Source organism: Pseudorca crassidens, chromosome 5, assembly GCF_039906515.1.
Source record: "Pseudorca crassidens isolate mPseCra1 chromosome 5, mPseCra1.hap1, whole genome shotgun sequence".
Taxonomy (NCBI): domain Eukaryota; kingdom Metazoa; phylum Chordata; class Mammalia; order Artiodactyla; family Delphinidae; genus Pseudorca; species Pseudorca crassidens.
The window spans coordinates 23,274,893-23,297,500 of record NC_090300.1 but is presented as its reverse complement, the minus strand read 5'-3'; the positions used below and the strand labels follow the sequence as shown (position 1 = coordinate 23,297,500).

The 22,608-nt window shown below is 35.7% G+C and overlaps 1 protein-coding gene across 4 annotated transcripts in view; it reads right to left on the bottom strand.

The window, feature by feature from the left end:
- The window catches only part of HLTF (helicase like transcription factor), a 59,851-nt gene that overhangs the window by 28,375 nt on the left and 8,868 nt on the right, over window positions 1-22,608 (bottom strand). For all 4 annotated transcript variants that reach the window (XM_067737534.1, XM_067737535.1, XM_067737536.1 and 1 more), the window contains exons 3-12: window positions 14,982-15,148; window positions 13,610-13,743; window positions 12,956-13,053; window positions 11,233-11,307; window positions 10,883-11,074; window positions 7,421-7,516; window positions 4,068-4,143; window positions 2,666-2,756; window positions 999-1,078; window positions 868-912 (exon numbers count right to left, since the gene is read on the bottom strand). In XM_067737534.1, coding sequence (XP_067593635.1) covers window positions 868-912; window positions 999-1,078; window positions 2,666-2,756; window positions 4,068-4,143; window positions 7,421-7,516; window positions 10,883-11,074; window positions 11,233-11,307; window positions 12,956-13,053; window positions 13,610-13,743; window positions 14,982-15,148 — 1,054 coding nt within the window. The remainder of the gene's footprint in view (window positions 1-867; window positions 913-998; window positions 1,079-2,665; window positions 2,757-4,067; window positions 4,144-7,420; window positions 7,517-10,882; window positions 11,075-11,232; window positions 11,308-12,955; window positions 13,054-13,609; window positions 13,744-14,981; window positions 15,149-22,608) is intronic.

Here is a 22,608-nt window from a genome sequence, read left to right as displayed (position 1 = left end):
CAGCTCAAAGAAGAAATGTAGTCATTCATGATTCACTGTTGCTTCTCTTGAGGAAAGATGTGAAAGTAGAAGCAGCCATATGCAAGTGATGCAGCTCCCAGGTGGAAGGAGAATGTGTTCAATGAAACAGGTGTTTAACTTTTAATGAAGATGCTGCCAAATTTTCAGATCAGTCAATGATGATGAGTTATCTTCCAAGTGCAATACAATTTCTTAACTTATTAGGAATACAACACGATCAGATTAAGAGAAAAACAAGTAAACCGTATGTTTTAAAGATACAGGAAAAAGTAAAGATACTCACTGAATATTTGTAAATCTGTATAATGCTAAGTAACGGTAATAGTAGTACTATACTGACAAGGCAGTCTCAGCCTACTTTTGTAACTACAATTTATACATATACAAAAAAGGTTTTATTTAAGTCATTTTATTAGTAGACAGTACTTTGTTTTGTCTAAAGCTGGTTTAAATATATCCTCTTAAATTTTAATTTGAAACTGTTCTTTCAATTTGCTTCATTCATTTAACCCCCTTGATAAGCATAAGTAGTTCAAATGTAAAAAGCAGTCAAGTTTATGACCTATTACTAAAGAATTCCAAGCCAGACAGATACAAATCAGTGAGGTTTTACTTTAATAATCTTTAAGTGTAGGTTAGGGATACTGACAAAAGGACTTTCCTGGTGGCACAGTGGTTAAGACTCCATGCTCCCAATGCAGGGGGCCCGGGTTCCATCCCTGCTTAAGGAACTACACCCCACATGCATGCCGCAACTAAGGAGCCCTCCTGCCACAACTAAGACCCAGCACAACCAAATAAATACATAAATATTTTTTTAAAAAGGGGATATTGAGATATACATACCTTTTTCTCTGATTTTAGTCTCTGACTGTGTATTTTTCAGTTTGCCTAAAAGCAAAACCAAATATAACGTTGGTCACACTAGGAAATTAAAACATAGGACACATTATCAAATCAAACTCATTTCCTATTACCTTTCATTTTCTGTGGCAATTCATTTGTTTCACTTTCCTCTGAATCGCTGCTTTCAGTGTACTGTACCGCAGTTTTTCTCCTAAAATTAAGTATACACCAATTTTTTATCAATCCAAAACAAAACGGGATATAAAAACTTATGTTTAATAAATGTAATACAAATGTTTTTTGTCTTGCCCCGGTTTATTTTTTGAAAAAATATCAAGGGAAAAAATTTTTTATTTGACAAATGAAAGTCAAATTTGCTGAAAGCATTTTGCTTTCGTAGCCAGAAGCATTCACTATACAAAATGCAGTATCTCTATCGTTAAAATAAGTTTGAGAAAGTAAACCATTCTAAGATAGTAATCCCTTCAACACTTTGTTCAGTATTTGGTAATTCAATTCAAACACTTATATTAAAACTAGAACAAAAAAGAAGTGACTGATTATCAAAGATAACCCTCCAATATAATGAAATAGGCAGCTAAGGGGCAAAAATATAATTTTCACAGTGAAAATTTTTATAAATTCTGTGTAGAATTTATACAATATGTACAATATGGTGGTTAAGTGCCTAAGAACAATGGACTCTGGAGACTGCTTAGATTCAAATGTCCATTCCACCATGTATTTGCTATGTGACTTTAGGCAAGCCACCTAATATTCTTCTAAGCTTCAGTTCCCTCACTTGGAAAACAGGAATAAAGATACAATCCACTTTGTAGGATAAAATGTGTTACCACATGCAAAGCCCCTAAAATAGTGCTTGTTGCACAGTAAGTATATATGTATTAGTTATAGTATGTGTGTTGGTGGTTGTTTTTCCCATGTCATCATTATTTCCACACCCTTTAATCTGATCTGGGCTATCTAACAGTGCCCTGTTACCAACGCTCATGGTCAGTTCAGAGTTATAAGATTTGATATCTAGATGAGAGGGAAACTCATGAGTCCTGGTTTTGTGCTCAGTTCAGACAGGTACTAAAGATAGAGAACAATTAACAAAGCCCCAGTTTTGAAATCTCTATTGGTGGAATAGCTAAGAGGGACTCAGACTTGAGGTCATGCCTGCAGATATTGATGGTGGACAGTAAAACACAAAAGCCAAGTATTTAGAGCTACCTCAGAGAGTAAATAAAATTTATAAAGTTAACAGATTCAAACGGAGAGCAGAGGGGCATTATGTGTTTTATTCAAATTCTCCCTCCAGTCTACATTAATATAATACTCTCCATGAATAACTTTATCATGTCTTATTTCCACTAAAGGTAAAGTGAGAAAGAACTCAGATGAGCAAAGAATGCTTTTGTCAAACCATCCGACACATATACATCAATTCTCAACTCCTCAAATTCATAAAGAAAATTCTTCTAAAGTCTTAACAAAAGCAAAACACCCAAGAGCTAGATCTCAGTTCCTATGTGAAAGAAATAGGAAAATAGTAGAAAGACAAGTGATTATTAAAAATTACCAATTCAGCTTTTATATATTAATATTTTTTTTCACCTATAAAATGAGAACGGTCTACCTGCCTAAGTCACAGTGACTTTAGCAGTTTCAAATTAAAGAATGTATTTGAAAGAACTTTGCAACTGAGATAATGGTCATAGCTCTCTCCCATATGTAAGAAAACGGAGAAAGAGTTTAAACATATTACATAAAATTAAACCATAACAGAGTTTACCTTTTGGGGCGGGAGCTAGAGAATTCTGACTTGGGATATTTATTCTTTCCCTTGTCATCTGAAATACTGGGTTCTCCACTACATCTAGATCCTTCCATTTCAAAAAAAAGGACAAATATACAGAGTATTAGTAAATTGTCTTAGACTAGCAGTATCCTTCTTAAAACCTTGGTTTTCCAACTCAATAGCTCAACTTTCTTAATATCGTCATTCCTATTCTTTCAATCAGCCAGCTGTACTCTCTACAGTTTCCTAATCTAGTATTTTCTCACTGAAAAGTACCTTCAATTTTTTTGTGCCCAGTCTTTCCCCTGTAGTCATCTAGCCAATCCCTACACTGGCTGAATTTCCTGCTATACCAAGGCAGCTAAGAACTGCTGGAAAAAAAAAAAAAGAACAATAAACAGGTGGTATTAGGGTTAGGGTCACCTTGTATCACTTAGCAACTCTTTTACCTATCACATGTTCTCCCTACCCACTCACCTGGATGATCTATACTACACTGGATCCTCTGCCTAGATTTTAAACTCCTTTTACTCCCAGATGACCTACTTCACTTTACAAAAAAAATCAGATGTCATCTTCTATAAATTATCAATTTTCCTACCTTTTTATTCCCTCAATTATCTATATTTTTCCTCAACCTTACTTCCTTTCCTTCTCATGCTAACTCATGTACCTATTTTCTTGATCTCATTTCCTCCCACAGGCCACCAAATTATTCTCTCCATTGTATACAAAATCTTTTCCTATCCATGGATTTCCTTCTTAAACCACGCCCCCCAAAAGCCCTCAATTCTGCCTCTCTCCAACTATTTTTCTCCTATCTGAAACACAGCAAAATTCATAACAGCACACAGTTGTTATTAACAATTCTTCATCTACTAGTCTTATTTTAAAATATTTTCAGTCTTGCTCTGTTCTAAGCAATCTTAAGAAATTAATTTTATGAAAGTCATCGACTGCTAAATCCAGCCACATAACTGTTAAATCCACAGATCCCTTCTCATTTCTCCTCTGCCTAATTTGGCTCTAACCTATCTTTCTATTTTTATCTGCTGTTTATTCATGCACATTCTTCTGTTATTCATTTACATTATAAATACCATAAACTACTCTGAGGTCCCAGAGCAATATACTCTGTGTTTTGTCTTGCTTTTAACCGCCCTTTCATGGGTTTTTTTTCCTCAACCAAAACTGCTTTTCCTCCTCTAATGTGCTACCAAGCCAATTCCATCATCGCATCGTTTCCTTGATGAAATTTTTCCTACCAGTCCTCATGAGATTCTTTAGAAAAAGAGATCTGAAATTTTTGTATAGTACTAAGCCAAAGCTGGAATTACGTCATTAAACTGGAAAAATCTAAATCAAACATGGGGTCATGTTCAAAATTAAAGTTTACCTTTGATTAGTCCATCTGCCTTTTCACTGGTATTGTTCCCTCCAAGTTTCATAGATTCATCGTAAACATTACATTCCTGGATGAAAAGGCATATTTCTTACATAGTACTGCCGTCAGTTTTAAGTAAACTTAAAAATGCATCCTATTTTATACTGCTTTACTTTACATAATAAAGACTACGTAAATTGCTACCCTATTCTGGAGCAGTGGAAGGAGGTGCATTAAGGAGAAAAATGTACAAATTGATGAAAAATTTTTTTCACAGGTATCTCAAAAAAGAAAACTAGTCTGTCTTAACCTTTTCAAAAGGAATACAAAAAGCAAACCTCAATTATAAATGGCATATTAGTTACTGTGAGAAACATTCACAAAATGGGATTTACTTTAGAATTAGAAGGAATTCTAAGACTACAAACTTTCAAACCAAGAGTCCCTAATAGATCTTTAATGAGGCTGCCATTGACATCCTTTTTTTCTGGAATTCCCAGAATTGGTAGATGAAATAGTCAGGTTTCAGAATGCCTCCTCCCTTACTCTATCAGGGATTTTCCCTGCCAACTCTGACTTTGTCCTTTTCCCTTCATGTGTTCTTTGTTTCAAAGTGCAACTATGTGTACATGAGCACAAGAACTTCTATAAAAGTAAAATTTTATACTTCTCTGTGAAATATTTTCAACTGAGTCTAGTAGGGCAGGGTTCCTCTAATCTTACTTTTAATTCTAGACTTGATTCTGTAGGTAGGAATGACAAATAAAATTGGGTTTAATTAAATTAATTCTTCCAGTGTAAAAAGAAAGGTAGGGGCTTCCCTGACAGCCCAGTGGTTAAGGATCTGCCTGCCAATGGAGGGGACACGGGTTCGAGCCCTGGTCCAGGAAGACCCTACATGCCGGGGAGCAACTAAGCCCATGCGCCACAGCTACTGAAGCCTGTGCGCCTAGAGCCCGTGCTCCACAACAAGAGAAGCCACCGCAATGAGAAACCCACACGCCGCAAGGAAGAGTAGCCCCCGCTCGCCGCGCAGCAATGAAAACCCAAAGCAGCCAAAGCCCGCGCGCAGCAATGAAAACCCAAAGCAGCCAAAAATTAATAAATAAATAAATTTACAAAAAATAAAAAGAAAGGTAGGTCATATTGTGAAAGGTAGGTCATATTTTGAATCAAAACCTCAGAGTGGTGTTCAGGATTGGTTAGCAGGAGTACAATGTAATTTTTGCCTAGAATTAGGGCCAATAAAGGATATTTTATTTTAGTTTTTTAAAAAATAGAAATTTAAACATCTTACAAAATCTCATTAGAGTTTATGTTTTACTTAAAATGTGGTTGAAAAGAAAATCCATCCCCTTCCAATGGTATGAGTCTAAATAAATTAAAAATCCAAGATGTACCATTTTTAGAGATATGTAACTAGAAGTTATTTAGATAATTAACTTTTTAAAGCATTAGCTTCAAGAAACTGATGTTAAAAATGCCTTTCATGGCTTCCCTGGTGGCTCAGTGGTTAAGAAACTGCCCGCCAATGCAGGGGACACGGGTTCGAGCCCTGGTCCGGGAAGATCCAACATGCTGTGGAGCAACTAATCCCGTGCACCAGAACTACTGAGCCTGCGCTCTAGAGCCCGCGAGCCACAACTACTGAAACCCGTGCGCCTAGAACCCGTGCTCCGCAACAAGAGAAGCCACTGCAATGAGAAGCCCGTACACTGCAACGAAGAGTAATCCCCTGCTCGGCACAACTAAAGAAAGCCCGCACGCAGCGACGAAGACCCAACGCAGCCAAAAACAAATAAATAAATTTATTTTAAAAAAAAAAAGGTTTGTCACTTAAAAAAAAATGCCTTTCATCATTCTACCCAGTCTTCAATAATCAGTACAATCATTTATATTATATTAAATAGTATGCAAAAAGTAATTCTAAAGTTTATCTACAAATAAAGGATGTCCTTTACATTATTCATTTCATATTAAATGACTCTTAGTAAGCCTTTTCTTCATAGAGTTCAAAGATATAAAGTCCAACCTATCAAATCACACTATGCTCCAATCTCATGAAATGTAATAACACTTCACTCTGTAAGCTTGGAATATCCAAATCTATCTGAAATAATGAAATTTCTGTTGCAATAAATGCTTAGCTGGAAATCACATTTTCAGCCTCAATTTCAACTAATATAGCAAACTAAATATCCTAAAACCTTCCTACTACATAACATGTTAAATGCATGGCTGATCTTGGACAAAAAGGGAAAGCCTTATTGATAATAATTTTTTAATTGGTAACTGACAATGAAGCTGTAAGTAGTCTTAGGTGCTATTCTTCAGTTTTAATAACTAAATGTAGAAAGGACAGACGTGGAAAGCACTGGACTATTCAGGGTAGGGAACTGAATCTTAGACATTAACAACAGAGTTAAACTCCCACTAAAAGTACGAAGAAGGAAATGCAACTAAGCGCAGAAATTAATAAAATAGAATCTTAATAAACAGTTGTAGAAAAGTGATATGCAGCATCTTTGAAAAGTAAAAAAAAGAACAGTAGAGAAAAGTCCAAAAAAGAGATATTTTGCATACACCTTATACCTAGTTACTTCCTACTTTAAGTTCTTTGGATTTTCAGCTGAGAATGAAGAACAACCATTTCATTCTTATAACATTTATTTTCCCTACAAAACTAATTCATTATTAATTCTTAGAAACTGAATATACATGTATTATGTGTATATATGCTATATATAAAAATATACACAAATTAAGCATCAGGAATAGTCACCCATTCTCTCATCATTAGGACATAATTATCACTATTAACATTTTGGCACACACAGTATGTGTGACTACACTTAGACGTATATAAATATGTATTTACAAAATGAAGACTCAAACTCTATACACAGAGGTGTACCTGGCCTTTTAACTAAAAAAGATCATGGAAGTATTCTTCAAAAAGAGGACTTTGTAGTTGCATAATATTAAATTTTATGGTTGTATCATAATTTAACTGTTAGCTTATTGACAGGTATTTCTTTTCTGCCTTTAAAATAATGCTGGGGAAATAGACTTGTATTTTTCTCTTTGGAAAAAATGCATTTCTGATAACTTCTTTAGTTTCTTTGAAATGGCATTGCTGAATCAAAGATTATAAACACTTTTAAGGCTTTTGATACACATTACCAAATTGCCTTCAAGAATGTAGCATAAACTTTCACTCTTACCAGCAACACATGAGAAAGGCCATTCATCATATCTCTAAAAACCAGATATTATCAATTTTCTGGCAATAATTTTTTTAATGACAAAATTAAAAGGTTTTACAATAAACCAGAGACTTTCGAAAAAACACGCTAATACTTCACCTTCTTCAGCTGATTTTTCTTAATTCTTTCAATAGGAAGAGATTTGCCATCATGGAAGTTGGTAAGAATCACTGCAATGGCTGTCAGAGTTTTGCCCTTTAAAATGTTTTACAAAGAAAAATGGTCAGATTCTGAAACCCCGTTGACCAGACAACATTCCGAAACTAATATTTAAATCAAGTAAGAAAATATCAAACAGCATTCAGGGCCAGAGAAGTATGCTAATTATTATACTAAATAATATACATATTAGTGAAGTTATTTCATTCATTAAGTTAGTAAATGCTTTACCATGCCATATTACTAGGAGTATTAAATAATTTACTGTGTAAAATACTGTAAGCATCATTGAGAAATGTCATTTTATTTTTTTAATCCTTTTTTAATTGAGGTATAATTTTCATACAATGAAATTGACAGACTTAAAGTGTATGGTTTGATAGGTTTGACAACTGTATACACTGGTGTAACCACCACACAATTAAGATACAGAAAAATTTTATCACCTAGAAGTTGCCCTGTATTCCTCTGCAGTCCATCTCCCCACCTCTGTACCAGACAATGGCTGATTTGTCTCTATCACTATATATTAATTTTGCCTGCCTTTGAACTTGATATAAATGGAATTACTCAATGTACTCTTCTTTGTTTAGTTTCTTCTGCTCAATACAATTTTAGGCCCAGACCTGATTCAGAGCATGTGGTGACATGAGCTGGTATAAGTTGTTCCTTAAGAAGAATGGAGTAATATAGAGAAATGCTTACTAGCAATTCATTGTGTTTTTTATTGCTGAGTAATATTCCATCGTATATGCATACACGGCACACTTATTTGTGCATTCACCTGTTGGTGGACCTTTAGATTGTTTCCAGTTTTTGACTGCTATGAATTAAGCTGGAGCAGCTAGCAGTACAAGTATGTAAGTTTTCCATAAACGTATGTTTTTAGGGAAATGTCACTTTATTGAATGACTGCCATTTAAATGTCACATTTAACCCTGAACTAATAACTTTATCACAAAACTACAACTACTTGCTTGCCATGTAATTCAGAGCTAACTTAAAATGATTAGTAATCCCAGTATGGACATAAGATAATTACTTTATTAAATTTCATTTAAAGATATTTCCAAAACTTAAAGACTATATACCTTACCAATAAAGCATACAGGACAAGATATTTCTTGTGCATTTTTTAAAAACAGAATCATGAAAATTTTCATTATTTTCCATAGCTGAATTTATAATTAGCAACATAGAAATAAACCTCTTTCAAGTTGAAAGCATTGTAAAGCAGCAGTTTTCAAAGTGTGGTCCACAGGTCCTAGGAGCTCCCCAGGACCCTTTCAGAAGTATGTGCAGTCAAAACTATTTTAATAATTCTACTAAGACCTTACTTGTGTTGATATCTGTAGTAATTCCACAGAAAGCAATGGTGGGTAAAACTGCTGCTGCCTTAGCATGACACAAAGCAGTTGGCACTACATTGTATTAGTGGTCACTGTATTTTTAACCACCACATACAGTTAAAAAAAAAAAAAAAAGACAAACCAAAGAAACAGTTTCACTTTAAGAATGCTCTTTACGAATGTTCTTGAGGGACTTCCCTGGTGGCGCAGTGGACATGACTCCACACTCCCAATGCTAAGGGCTGGTTTCAATTCCTGGTCAGGGAACTAGATCGCACATGCATGCCACAATTAAGAGTTCGCATGCCACAATCAAGGAGCCTGCCTGCCGCAGCTAAGGAGTCCACCTGCTGCAACTAAGGAGCCTGCCTGCCACAACTAAGGAGCCTACATGCTGCAACTAAGGAGCCGGCACTTTGCAACTAAGAAGCCCACAAAAAGAATGTTCTTGATAAAGCAGTACACATTCATTTTACCAAATCTCACCTCTTAAGTATACACGTTTTAAATATTCTGTGTAACATGATGGCAAGTACACAAAATACTTCTTTTGCATACCAAAATATGAAGGTTATCTAGAGAAAAATCACTTGTGAGACTGAATTACAAGCCGAACTAGCTACCATACATCGTCACTTTCAAGTACCACCATTTTAACTTGACAGAATGACTGATAACTAGTTATTCATGACTGAGTGGCAGACATTTTCTTGAAAAAAATGAATAAAATGAGCCTATCAACTCCAAAGGAAACAACTGACAGTGTTTGTTGTTAATGATAAAATTTGAGCTTTCAAGCAAAAATTATGTTAGAAAACTTGCATCCAACACTATGAGTAGAAAAGCTTCCCAAATGTAAATGCCTTTCTAATAAGATCAGCAGTAGTATCAATGAATGTAAATTTTTTTGCATTGTATAATGAAATGCATCAACATTTGGCAGATCTGTGTAACTCAGTGAACCAATATATTCCAAATGAGCAACACCTAAATGCTAAAAACCATGCATGGGTAAAATATCCATTCAACGTGCAAGCTACACCAATGGATATTAATGAAACAAAGTAAAAAAAGTTCACTGATATGATTTTTTAAGTTCCACATTATAGGAACTTTCCTGACAGTCCAGGGGTTACGACTCTGTGTTCCCAATGCAGGGAGCACTGGTTTGATCCCCAGTCGGGGAGCTAAGATCCCGCATGGTGCAGCCAAAAAACAAAAAAGTTCCACATTATAATTATTAACCTTTAATAAACTAATATTTGCTTAATCTTCTTGTAGCAAAGAAAATCTAGTTATCTTAAAAAGTCTTTTAAAATACTCCCTTTCAAGTACATATCTGCATGAGGACTAATTTTCTTTGTATTCTTCAACAAAAACAATGTATCACACAGAATGAATGAAAGAACAGATATGAGAATTCAGCTGTCAATTATTAGGCCAAACATTAAAGAGACTTGCAAAAATGTAAAACAGTGCCAGTCTTCTCATCAAAATTGCTTTTGTCTTGGAGTACATTTCATTGAAAAATATGCTATTTCTGTTAACACATAATGAGTTTTTTAACTGTTATTTTTAAAATAATAAAAAATTTTAATATCTAGTACCATAAATATTAATAGATATAGTAATAGAGATAACCCACAAAGACAGACACTCTTTGGGATCCTCAATAATTTTTAAGAACATAAAGAGCTGCTGAGACCAAAAAGTATAAAAACTGCTGGTGTAAGGAATCATATCTTTTCTTTAAGAAAACCCATGAAAGATAAGCTACCCTGAATTTCAAAAGAAAATTGAAAAACACATGTTTATATCATTACTGCCAATTATTTTAATTGTACCTTAGGCAAACAAGCCAAAAGAAAAAAAAAAAAAAGCTCAGCATTATTTTAAGTGAAAACCACAGGAAAAATTATGTTCTACACTCACAGTGATATCGAGTCCCAAACTGGCACCAACATATTCCCATCTCTATCTACTTCAAAATTACTTCATATAAAATCTTAGTTACAAAATAAAACGTTATTAACTCAAGGAAAAATATAATTACCAAACCCATATCATCAGCTAAAATTCCTCCATGAACATTTTCTGGTCGGTCCTTTTCAGAAAAATTTGTTATTGTGTTATAGTATAAGTCACTTCGCTGTTCCCAGAATGGTGGAAGTTCTTTACTGTTTTCCCGTGAAACCATCCAAGCTAGAGCTTGTTTTTGATGTGGAAGCAACGGTGTTTCAACAGCCTATAAATAAAAGAAACGTCATAAATAGAAATACAATAAGCCCTTTCTTTTACCCCATGCAGAATCTAGAAAAGTTGATCTTGTGATGAAAAATGTATAGATTAATACCGTATTTTTAAATTCCAAATACTTTTAAATAGAAAATACTGGCTCAGTACCTCAGCTGGTTCCATTTCCTGAGTTTTATCATCTTCCTTTAAATCTTCAAACAATTTGTCGAACTCTGTCTTAAGCTACAACAAACAGCAACAAGAAACATTATGAAACAAACCAATTCAAACAATAATTGCACTTAATTCAGAGATTTCAAGTCATTTCATTAACTAAAAGAGTCGAATACCAAAATGTACATAAAATAAATTAATTCTTTGAGATACTACGCTGCTCAATAATGGCAGAATAAATAGATCCTTTAGGTAACTGTTACAGTCGAAAGAATACAGGATAGAGTTTTAAGTCCTGGGTTTCAGTCACAACTCTGTCACAAAAAAACCTTTATATAACTTTGGGCAAGACACTTAACCTATATGGCCCTGTATCTTCTTATCACAAAAGAAATGGGATGAACTAGATTTAGAGTGTCTCTAAGGTTCCTTCTGCCATTGAAATTCTGTGATTCTATTAGCTGTATTCAAACCATTTTGGCAGATCCTACCAAGTATATTTGACTTTTTCGAGTAAATGACATTTCATTGATTATTACTGCAATCAGAAATTTGCTATGTGCTACAAAATATTAGGATAATTTCAATCTTATGCTAATCTTTAGTTGGTTCTTTAAATTGATCTAGTCCAATCGTACAGTAACATATATATATTATAATTACTTTTGTAAATTAGCAAATAATTACTAAATAGTTACTAAACATAGCAACAGCCCAGAAGAAATCAGGCCAAATCTAAAAAGTGAGGAGAGGTAATCTGGGGTTTACCCACCAGACACAAGCTCAAGAGCTTCCCTGGTGGCGCAGTTGTTAAGAATCTGCCTGCCAATGCAGGAGACATGGGTTCAAGCCCTGGTCTGGGAGGATACCACATGCCACGGAGCAGCTGGGCCTTTGCGCCACAGATACTAAGACTGCTCTAGAGCCCGCGAACCACGACTACTGAGCCCACGCTCCACAACAAAGGGAAGCCACTGCAATGAGAAGTCTGCGCATCACATGGAAGAGTAGCCCCTGCCTGCCTCAACTAGAGCAAGCCTGCGTGCAACAATGAAGACCCAACGCAGCCAAAAATAAAATAAACTAATTTAAAAAAAAAAAGAATGACAGACACAGGCTCAAGCCCTTCTAACAATGAGCAGGGAAAGTACAGTAACTACAATTAGAATATAAAAAGACAATAACACTGATGAGTAGAGACAAAAAAAATTTTGATGTAATTGGTAGACTGATCTGCATTAATTTACTTTATAACCTTTTTTCCCCAAACTAACCCAGCATAACAGTATCCTGGATCACAAAGCAGACAAAGTAAGAAATAGACTAAGGCCAGAGATTCAGAACTAGTTTTTTTAGCACTGCATTTGCAACCTTCCTGAAAGGAGTTAAGTTTCAAGCTTCAACTTTTTCAAAATTATGGCTATTTTAAAAATTTCAAATAATACAAAAACATTAAAACAGTAAAACATCACAGGTGTATACAGCAATGTGTGTGTTTCAATGTATATATGAATGCATGTATGTGAACATATTCCTTATCACTGCTTTCTTTCTACATAAATATTTGCAATATATTTTATTTATTCTACATGTTCCATAACAATATAAAGATCACTAATACTAACAGATGCATATTTATCTTATATTTTTAAACATCAACCTTCAGCATTTAAAATTCACTCTTCACTTTTAGTTACGAAATAAAAGAGAAGTGCACCTGTTCAGTTGTAATCTGTACTGCAGCATGAACTGGCATACTATAGCTTGGTCCCGCTCTTCCAGAGCCCCAACCACTTTCCAAACTGAATCCTAAAGCTATAATTTACAAAATGAAAAGAATAAAATCACCAAATGAAATAAATTATCTTTTAGTAAATAGCTTTTAAAGCTTGTCTAATAAGCTGAATTAAAAATTCCCTTAATATGTGTTTTAAAAATTTTAAAACTAAATCTGCTAGGTTATTCAAAAAATACATTAAAAGAATTCCACATTATTTAAACAAACTTTTGAAAAACAAATAATACTTTTTCATTCTCTATTGGGAGATTCTTATTGTCTGTAACTTATTAAAGAGAATGTTTAAAATCAGGGATTTCCAGATATTATCACTGGGGGAAGTTAGGGGAGGGACCTCCTTGCACATTTTTCTGCGTATGTGTGCAACCTCCTATGAATCTATAGTTATTTCAAAATAAAGAGAAAAAAAATTCAAGGATTTCCTTAAAAAGATTCCTAACAAAAGAACTTGGAGCCTTCAGCAGTAATTAATTTAGCCACCCAAATTCAAAGTATTACTTAAGAGAATAAATGTTTTACAATTCCAGCATCTTAACAATATCACAATAATAGTAGGTTAAACCCTGAACTTACTTTTTGGTGCAGGACCCAATTTAAATCCATGTTTCTTCAACTGATCTAAAACTGCTTTTCTATTTTCTTCTTTTCCCCAAAAAGTCATATGCAAAGGCATGGTAAAAGCATTGTTTGCACCAAAAGGAACTACCCTATTATAATTAAGAAAGAAAAAAAAAAGAGAAATTAGAAGTGTTATTTTTTTACATTTAAGTCTCATTAAAAATCTTGTTAAATAACTGCCACATTCAAATTCTGCATGCAAGCAAAACACAAAGGAACTAACTGAGCAGACTAGAAAGAAAACGGACAAGGACTAGGACCAACAATAACGAGAAGAAAAGGCAGTTTTTAGGACCAGAATGCCAGAAGAAACTCAGGTGAGGTAAAAGTGTTTAAATGCGTAGTTAGCCTATTACCAAGATCAAAAGATAGGTAAATAGCAAGTTTAATTAGCAAGTTTAATTCAGAAGGCAGAGCTTCCACTAACAGAACCACTGAGTGCAGCAACCCATTCTGGGAGCATGGGGAAGGATTTCCAAGAACTATTTCTGATCCAGGATTCACTGAAAGTTTACTCTCAATATCTGAAAAACGTGATGAACTAAGGAAGGAGAAAACAAGTAAACAAGTGAGAAGACACTGCTAAATATTTATCTTCCAAACTCACCTTTTAATATCCTAAATATATCTAATATACTAATATACTAAAATTGAGGTCACAGACACAAACGCATAAAAGAGAAAATGTAACCAAAGAGACTGGGAGATTTAAAAAAGGAACAGGTGGTAGAACTAAGAAGGTATATGCCTAGATAATGCAACAGCTGCTACTTATCGCCAATCAAATGACGTCATGTGGAAATAAGTATCCTGCATTACCAGATCTTCCATTTATCAAGAGAAATATTTATAAATAATTTTGTATAATTAGGGAAAAATTAATATGCATAAAATGTAGAATGTCCAGATATTCGAATATCGGAAATAACTGAAAAAAAAATTAAACACTGTGTAGGCAAAACCAAACTCATGTACATCTGATCACAGGCTATCAGCTTACAACCTGATTTAAACAAACACTTCCAAACGTCTCAAATCAATGCACTAAAAGGCTTTTAAAAAAGCTTTTTTCTTAAAAGATGGTGTGGACTTTCTAATATTTGAACCAAAGTCTATTTTTCTCCATGGTAATAATTTACCACGAAAGTGAGGGAACAGCTATTTGATGGCTAGGGTAGTGCAGGCAGATGAAAGAAGAATTAAAACATTTATTGAATGCATACTAAAGGTATAGCAACAAAAGTTGTCAGGGCAACTTTACATACCCTTACATTCAAAGATCACTACAACTCACAATTATTAAAACTGAACTCCAAAAGTGCATTACCCTTCAACTTGAGCCAATTTGTTGTCCATGATATAGGCCAAGGCAGCTGCAAGATCTTTCTTTATATGGCCGACCTGATTTCCATTCACATTGTTTACTTTAATTGCATTCTTATCATAAGGGTTATCGGGTTCTCGTTGCAATGCAACCATTTCATTATTATTAACCTAATAAAAATAATAAACAGATATTATTATAAATAATAAACATATAATGATACCTTTCTTCTTCATACTTTATCTGGGATTTCCATTCATTTTTTAATGCTTACTGAATAACACATGTAAGAAATGCACATTTTCTTGGACTCATATTTCTATAGAAATATTAACATATTTTATAATAATTCTTTTACAATATTTTCCTAATTTATATTCATTGGAAGTTAACAAATCCTTGATATATAAAAAATACAATCAAAACTAACAGATGCACATTATCTAAAATTATTCAACATTATAACTTCGAAAACAGGTAATCTCTTGAGTGCCTACTATGGGCCACACATTGTTCTAAGTACATTACAAAGACTGACTTTTAAAACTGTCACAACCCTTTTGGTAGGTGTTATCATTATCTCCATTTTACAGATGAAGACACTAAAGCACAGAAAAGTTAAGTAACTTGCCCAAGGTCATAAAATTAATAAGTAGCAGAGCTAGATCTGAATCCAGGCAGGCCGGCTCCTAAGCCTAAATTCTCCAGAATCTCAAAGGGTTAAAAGGCATTAATTATAAGAGAGAATGGAACTGGAACAAGAAAATACATCCAGCCTTCAACTCATGCCATTATCTGATTCCACTTAATTAAAAATTGCCTGAGGGTGGGCTTCCCTGGTGGCGCAGTGGTTGAGAGTCCGCCTGCCAATGCAGGGGACGCGGGTTCGTGCCCTGGTCCAGGAAGATCCCACATGCCGCGGAGCGGCTGGGCCCGTGAGCCATGGCCGCTGAGCCTGCGCGTCCGGAGCCTGTGCTCCGCAACGGGAGAGGCCACAACAGTGAGAGGCCCGCGTACCGCAAAAAAAAAAAAAAAAAAAAAAAAATTGCCTGAGGGTGACATAATTGAAAATGGAAGAGTAAGGACTTCCAAAAATTCTCTCTTCCATAATAAAAGCAATGAAAAAACTGGCAAAAACTGTTTGAATCAACTTTTTCAGAACTCTGGAAACTAACCAAAGGGTTGTAGAAACCTGGGGAGTCTTAATTCAAGAAAACAGCTGAATATCAGTGCCCTAGTCTCATCTCCAGCTCTCAGTTACACGATAGTCTTTAAAAATAACAACCTGCTGCACTTCTTAGTACAGCCTAGCAGTTACCAGAGTGAGCACACTGGAGCAGAATTTCAAAGATTTATTCCTATAGAATTGTCATTATTTGACCTGTATGGTGGTTCCCTAGAAGACCCCCACTTGCAAAGCTGTTTCTATTTGACCTCTGAGCTTACTCAGTGCATAAAACGTTCTCCCTTGGGTGGGTGTTTGTCAAAAACAATTTTACAGGCAGTGGGTAACAGCTAGGGCAAACAAAACAATAACCAAAGGGCTTAAGAGGAAAAAGCGGAGAATAAGATGTTCAAAGCTCCAACATATTCCTGGAAATCTAGAACACCAAATGCAAGCACAGGGCTGTATGCATACTCAGGGCTGTGAATATGTTCAGGAAAGACCTGAGAAGGTCTTAAGCTCTCACCTCTGGCTAAACTTGAAGCTCTGAACAGGCAGGAAATAAAGGCTAAGGCAGAGCTGTCAACTGCCAAGCTGAGGGTTGAAGGAGTGCCCCAAATGCACACAGATCCTCTCAGTAAAGACTGGGAAATTTACCGGTTCTAGTTCAGTCATTACCTGACCACTAAGCTAACCAAATACAGATATCAGTGGCCAGACACAACAAAGACTTTCACAGGGTTAATTTAGCAAAAGTTACTAAACAAACAACAATAACCAAAATCAGCAACAACCAATCCAGGGGAGAAGGAAGAATCTGATTTCTAGAGCTGCCAAATTATTTTTTTTTAAGCTCACATTCATCATCACATATAGATATTTTTAGTTGAAGTATAGTTGATTTATACTATTGTTAGTTTCAGGGGTACAGCACAGTGATTCAGTTATACATGTATATAAGTACATACACATATACATATATACACATATAATTTATAGATATATATAAAATCTATTCTTTTTCAGATTCTTTCAACTTATAGGCTATTACAAAATATTGCATATAGTTTCCTGTTCTATACAGTAGGTCCTTCTTGGTTATATAGCAGTGTGTATATTTTATCCCAAACTCCTAATTTATCCATCCCCCCATTCCCCCTTTGGTAACCATAAGTTTGTTTTCTATGTCTGTGGATCTATTTCTGTTTTGTAAATAAGTTCATTTGTATTATTTTTTTAGGTTCCACATATAAGTGATATCATACGATATTTATCTTTCTCTGTCTGGCTTACTTCACTTATTATGATAATCTTTAGGTCCATCCATGTTGCTGCAAAGGGCATTATCTCATTCTCTTCTATGGCTGAGTAATATTCCATTGTATAGATATACCACATCTTTATCCATCCATCTGTTGATGGACACTTAGGTTGCTTCCATGTCTTGGCTATTGTAAATAGTGCTGCAATGAACATTGGTGTGCATAGATCTTTTTGAATTACAGTTTTCTCTGGATATATGCCCAGGAGTGGGATTACAGGATCATATGATTTAGAGTTGCTATATTATTCAAAACGTCTACTTTTCAACAACAAGAGAGACATGCAAAGAAACAAGAAAGTACAGCTCACACAAAGGAAAAAAGCTATCAATCATCTACCCATAAGGAAGCACAGATGCTTGACCTACTAGAAAAAAGCTTAAGTTTTAATTTTAAATATGTTCAAAGATCTAAAGCAAACCATGTCTGCAGAACTAAAGGAAAGCATGAGAACTGTCTTGCCAAATAGAAATTCTGGAGTCAAAATGTACGTAGTTAACTAAAGTCTAAGATTCACTAGAGAGGCTCAAACATCAGATATGAGCAGGCAGAAGAAAGATCAATGAAGTTGTTGACAGGTCAACTGAGACTATAACGTCTGAGGAACAGTTATAGTTTGAGGAACAGAAAGAAAAAAGAAAGATGAACAGGTCCTGTGGGATAACAGCAAGCATACCAACACACACATGATGAGAGTCTCAGAAGGAGAGGAGAAAAAGAGGTAGAGAGAATATTTGAAGAAATAATAGCTAAAAACTTCCCAAATTTGATGAAAAAACATTAATCTACATATTTAAGAAGCTCAACAGGGCTTCCCTGGTGGCACAGTGGTTGAGAGTCCACCTGCTGATGTAGAGGACATGAGTTCGTGCCCCAGTCTGGGAGGATCCCACGTGCCATGGAGTGGCTGGGCCCGTGAGCCATGGCCGCTGGGCCTGCACATCCGGAGGTTGTGCTCCGCAACAGGAGAGGCCACAACAGTGAGTGGCCTGCATACCACAAAAAAAAAAAAAGAAGCTCAACAAACTCCAAGTAAAAAAAACTCAAAGACATTCAAACCCAGACACATCAAAATCAAACTGTGGAAAGAACACTGAAAGCAACTGAGAGAAACAACTCATTACATACAGGGGATCCTCAGTAAGATTAACATCTGATTTTTCACCAGAAACCATGGAGACCAGAATACAGTGGGATAACTTCTCAAAGTGCTAAAAGAAAAAAATTCGACCAAGAATTCTATATCTGTCAAAACTATCCTTCAAAAATAAAGAAGAAATTAAGAAGTTCCCAGATAAACAAAAACTGACAGAATCCATCACTAGCTGACCTACCCTACAAGAAATATTAAAAGAAGACCTTCAGGCTGAAATCAAAGGCACTAGACAGTAACTTGAATCTACATGAAGAAATAAAAAGCACAGGTAAAGGTAATTACACAGGTAAATATAAAAGACAGTATAAAATTTTTTAGTTGTAACTTTTCCCTCCTGATTTAAAAGGACATAATCATTATAAACCTGTATTGATGAACATATGATGTATATAAAGAATTAATCTGTATGAAAACAGCATAAAGAAGTAGGAAGGAAGACAACGGAACTATCTCAAAGCAAGGTTTTTATAAACAATTGAAATTAAGTTGCCATAAATCCAAACTAGATTCTTATGAATTAAGATGTTAGTAATTCCCAAGGGCAACTACTAAGAAAACAACTCAAAATATATAATAAAGAAACAACCAGGGAACTACTATGGTACACTACGAAATATTTAACACAAAAGATTTAACACAAAAGAAGGCGGAAATGAAGGCCAGACCCAAGGGCCACATATTCTATGATTCCATTTACATGAAATGTCTAGAGTTAAGTAAATCCATAGAAACAGAACATAAATTGATGGATGCCATGGGCTAAGGGGAGAGAGTAATATGGAGTGATTACTAATGGGTACAGGGTTTTGGGAATGATGAAAATGTTTTGGAATCAGTGCGGATGGTTTTACAACCTTGTGAATATCTAAAAACCACTGAATTGTACACTTACAAATGATAAATTTTATGGTACGTGAATTACCTAAATTTTTTTAACTTCCTGAAAAATACACAGGAAACCTGCTTTAAACCTCTCCCAGCATCTGTTTACTGACTCAAGATACTACAGCCTGACCAACCAGATTATCAGACAAATATTCCTCTCTAATAATTCTCTCTAATAATTCCTCTTTGAAGATATTCTGTGAGGCATAGCTCTGTTCTCTACCAGACCACCTCCCCATTGCCACTGCTTATAGCATGATCTTCGTTAAACCAGATATGCAAATTCCAGAAAATATATAACCAAGAAAAGTAGGGCAAAACGTTGAGACTATAAAAACAAAGAAAACATGATCCAAGCACATGACAAAAAAGGATATATTAGTAAAACAAGATTAAGATGACAACAAAAAGACAGAAATAGGACTAATTATAACAATACTTTTAGAATAGAATGGAAAAGAAATAATCTACTTTATTATAAAATAAAGATTTTCATGGGTCAAGACATAAAAAATGTAAACATAAGCAAATTGAAAACATTTTACAAAAGTTAAAAATTAATAATGCCAATACTACATAACAAATCTTAGGTGATACAGCCAATGTCGTACTTTGAAGAACGTTTAAAAGATTAAAAACTTTTATTATTAACATTAAAATTAAGTGTTCGAATCAAGAATGCAAAAATAAAATAAAATAAAATGGACCTAAGGAAAATAGGATAACAGAATGTAAAAGAGAAATCAATGACCAAAGCAAGATGATAGATTGTTGTGCCAGGAGGAACCAAGATGGCGGAGTAGAAGGATGTGCTCTCACTCCCTCTTATGAGAACACCAGAATCACAACTAGCTGCTGGACAATCATCGACAGGAAGACACTGGAACTCACCAAAAAAAGATACCCCACATCCAAACACAAAGGAGGAGCCAAAATGAGATTGTAGGAGGGGTGCAATCACAGTAAAGTCAAATCCCATAACTGCTGGGTGGGTGACTCACAGACTGGAGAACACTTATTCCACAGAAGTCCACCCACTGCAGTGAAGGTACTGAGCCCCCCATCAGGCTTCCCAACCTGGGGGTCCAGCAATGGGAAGAGGAATTCTCAGAGAATCAGAATTTGAAGCCTAGTGGGATTTGATTACAGGACTTCGACAGGACAGGGGGAAACAGAGACTCCTCTCTTGGAGGGCACAAAGTAGTGTGCGCATCGGGACCCAGGGGAAGGAGCAGTGACCCCATAGGAGACTGAACCAGACATACCTGCTAGTGCTGGAGGGTCTCCTGCAGAGGCGGGGGGTGTCTGTGGCTCACCGTGGGGACAAGGACACTGGCAGCAGAAGTTCTGGTTAGTACTCCTTGGCGTGAGCCCTCCGGAGTCCGCCACTAGCCCCACAAAAGAGCCCAGGTAGGGTCCAGTGTTGGGTTGCCCCAGGCCAAACAACCAACAGGGAGGGAACCCAGCCCACCCATCAACAGTCAAGTGGATTAAAGTTCTACTGAGCTCTGCCCACCAAAGCAACAGTCAGCTCTACCCACCACCAGTCCCTCTCATCAAGTCTCTTAGATAGCCTCATCCACCAGAGGGCAGACAGCAGAAGCAAGAAGAACTACAATCCTGCAGCCTGTGGAACAAAAACCACATTCACAGAAAGATGAAAAGGCAGAGGGCTATATACCAGATGAAGGAACAAGATAAAACCCCAGAAAAACAACTAAATGAAGTGGAGATAGGCAACCTTCCAGAAGAGGAATTCAGAATGATAGTGAAGATGATCCAGGACCTCGGAAAAAGAATGGAAGCAAAGATCGAAAAGATGCAAGAAATGTTTAACAAAGACATCGAAGAATTAAAGAACAAAAAACCACAGATGAACAATAAAATAAATGAAAACTACACTAGAAGGAATCAAGAGCAGGATAACTGAGGCAGAAGAATGGATAAGTGACCTAGAAGACAGAACGGTGGAATTCACTGCTGCAGAACAGACTAAAGAAAAAAGAATGGAAAGAAACGAAGACAGACTAAGAGACCTCTGGGACAACATTAAACGCAACAACATTCGCATTATAGGGGTCCCAGAAGGAGAAGAGAGAAAGGACCAGAGAAAATATCTGAAGAGATTATAGTCGAAAACTTCCCTAACATGGGAAAGGAAATAGCCACCCAAGTCCAGGAAGCACAGAGAGTCCCATACAGGATAAACCCAAAGAGAAACACGCCGAGACACATAGTAATCAAACTGGCAAAAAGTAAAGACAAAGAAAAATTATTAAGCAGCAAGGGAAAAATGACAAATAACATACAAGGGAACTCCCATAAGGTTAACAGCTGATTTCTCAGCAGAAACTCTACAAGCCAGAAGGGAGTGGCATGATATACTTAAAGTGATAAAAGGGAAGAACCTACAACCAAGATTACTCTACCTGGCAAGGATCTCATTCAGATTCGATGAGGAACCAAAAGCTTTACAGGCAAGCAAAAGCTAAGAGAATTCAGCACCACCAAACCAGCTCTACAACAAACGCTAAAGGAACTTCTCTAAGTGGGAAACACAAGAGAAGAAAAGGACGTATAAAAACAAACCCAAAACAATTAAGAAAATGGTAATAGGAACATACATATCAATAATTACCTTAAATGTGAATGTATTAAATGTTCCAACCAAAAGACATTCAGGCTTGCTGAAAGGATACAAAAACAAGACCCATATATATGCTGTCTACAAGAGACCCACTTCAGACCTAGGGACACATACAGAATGAAAGTGAGGGGATGGAGATGGAAAAAGATATTCCATGCAAACAGAAATCAAAAGAAAGCTGGAGTAGCAATACTCATATCAAATAGACTTTAAAATAAAGAATGTTACAAGAGACAAGGAAGGACACTCCATAATGATCAAGGGATCAATCCAAGAAGAAGATATAACAATTATAAATACATATGCACCCAACATAGGAGCACCTCAATACATAAGGCAACAGCTAACAGCTCTAAAAGAGGAAATCGACAGTAACACAATAATAGTGGGGGACTTCAACACCTCACTTACACCAATGGACAGATCATCCAAAATGAAAATAAATAAGGAAACAC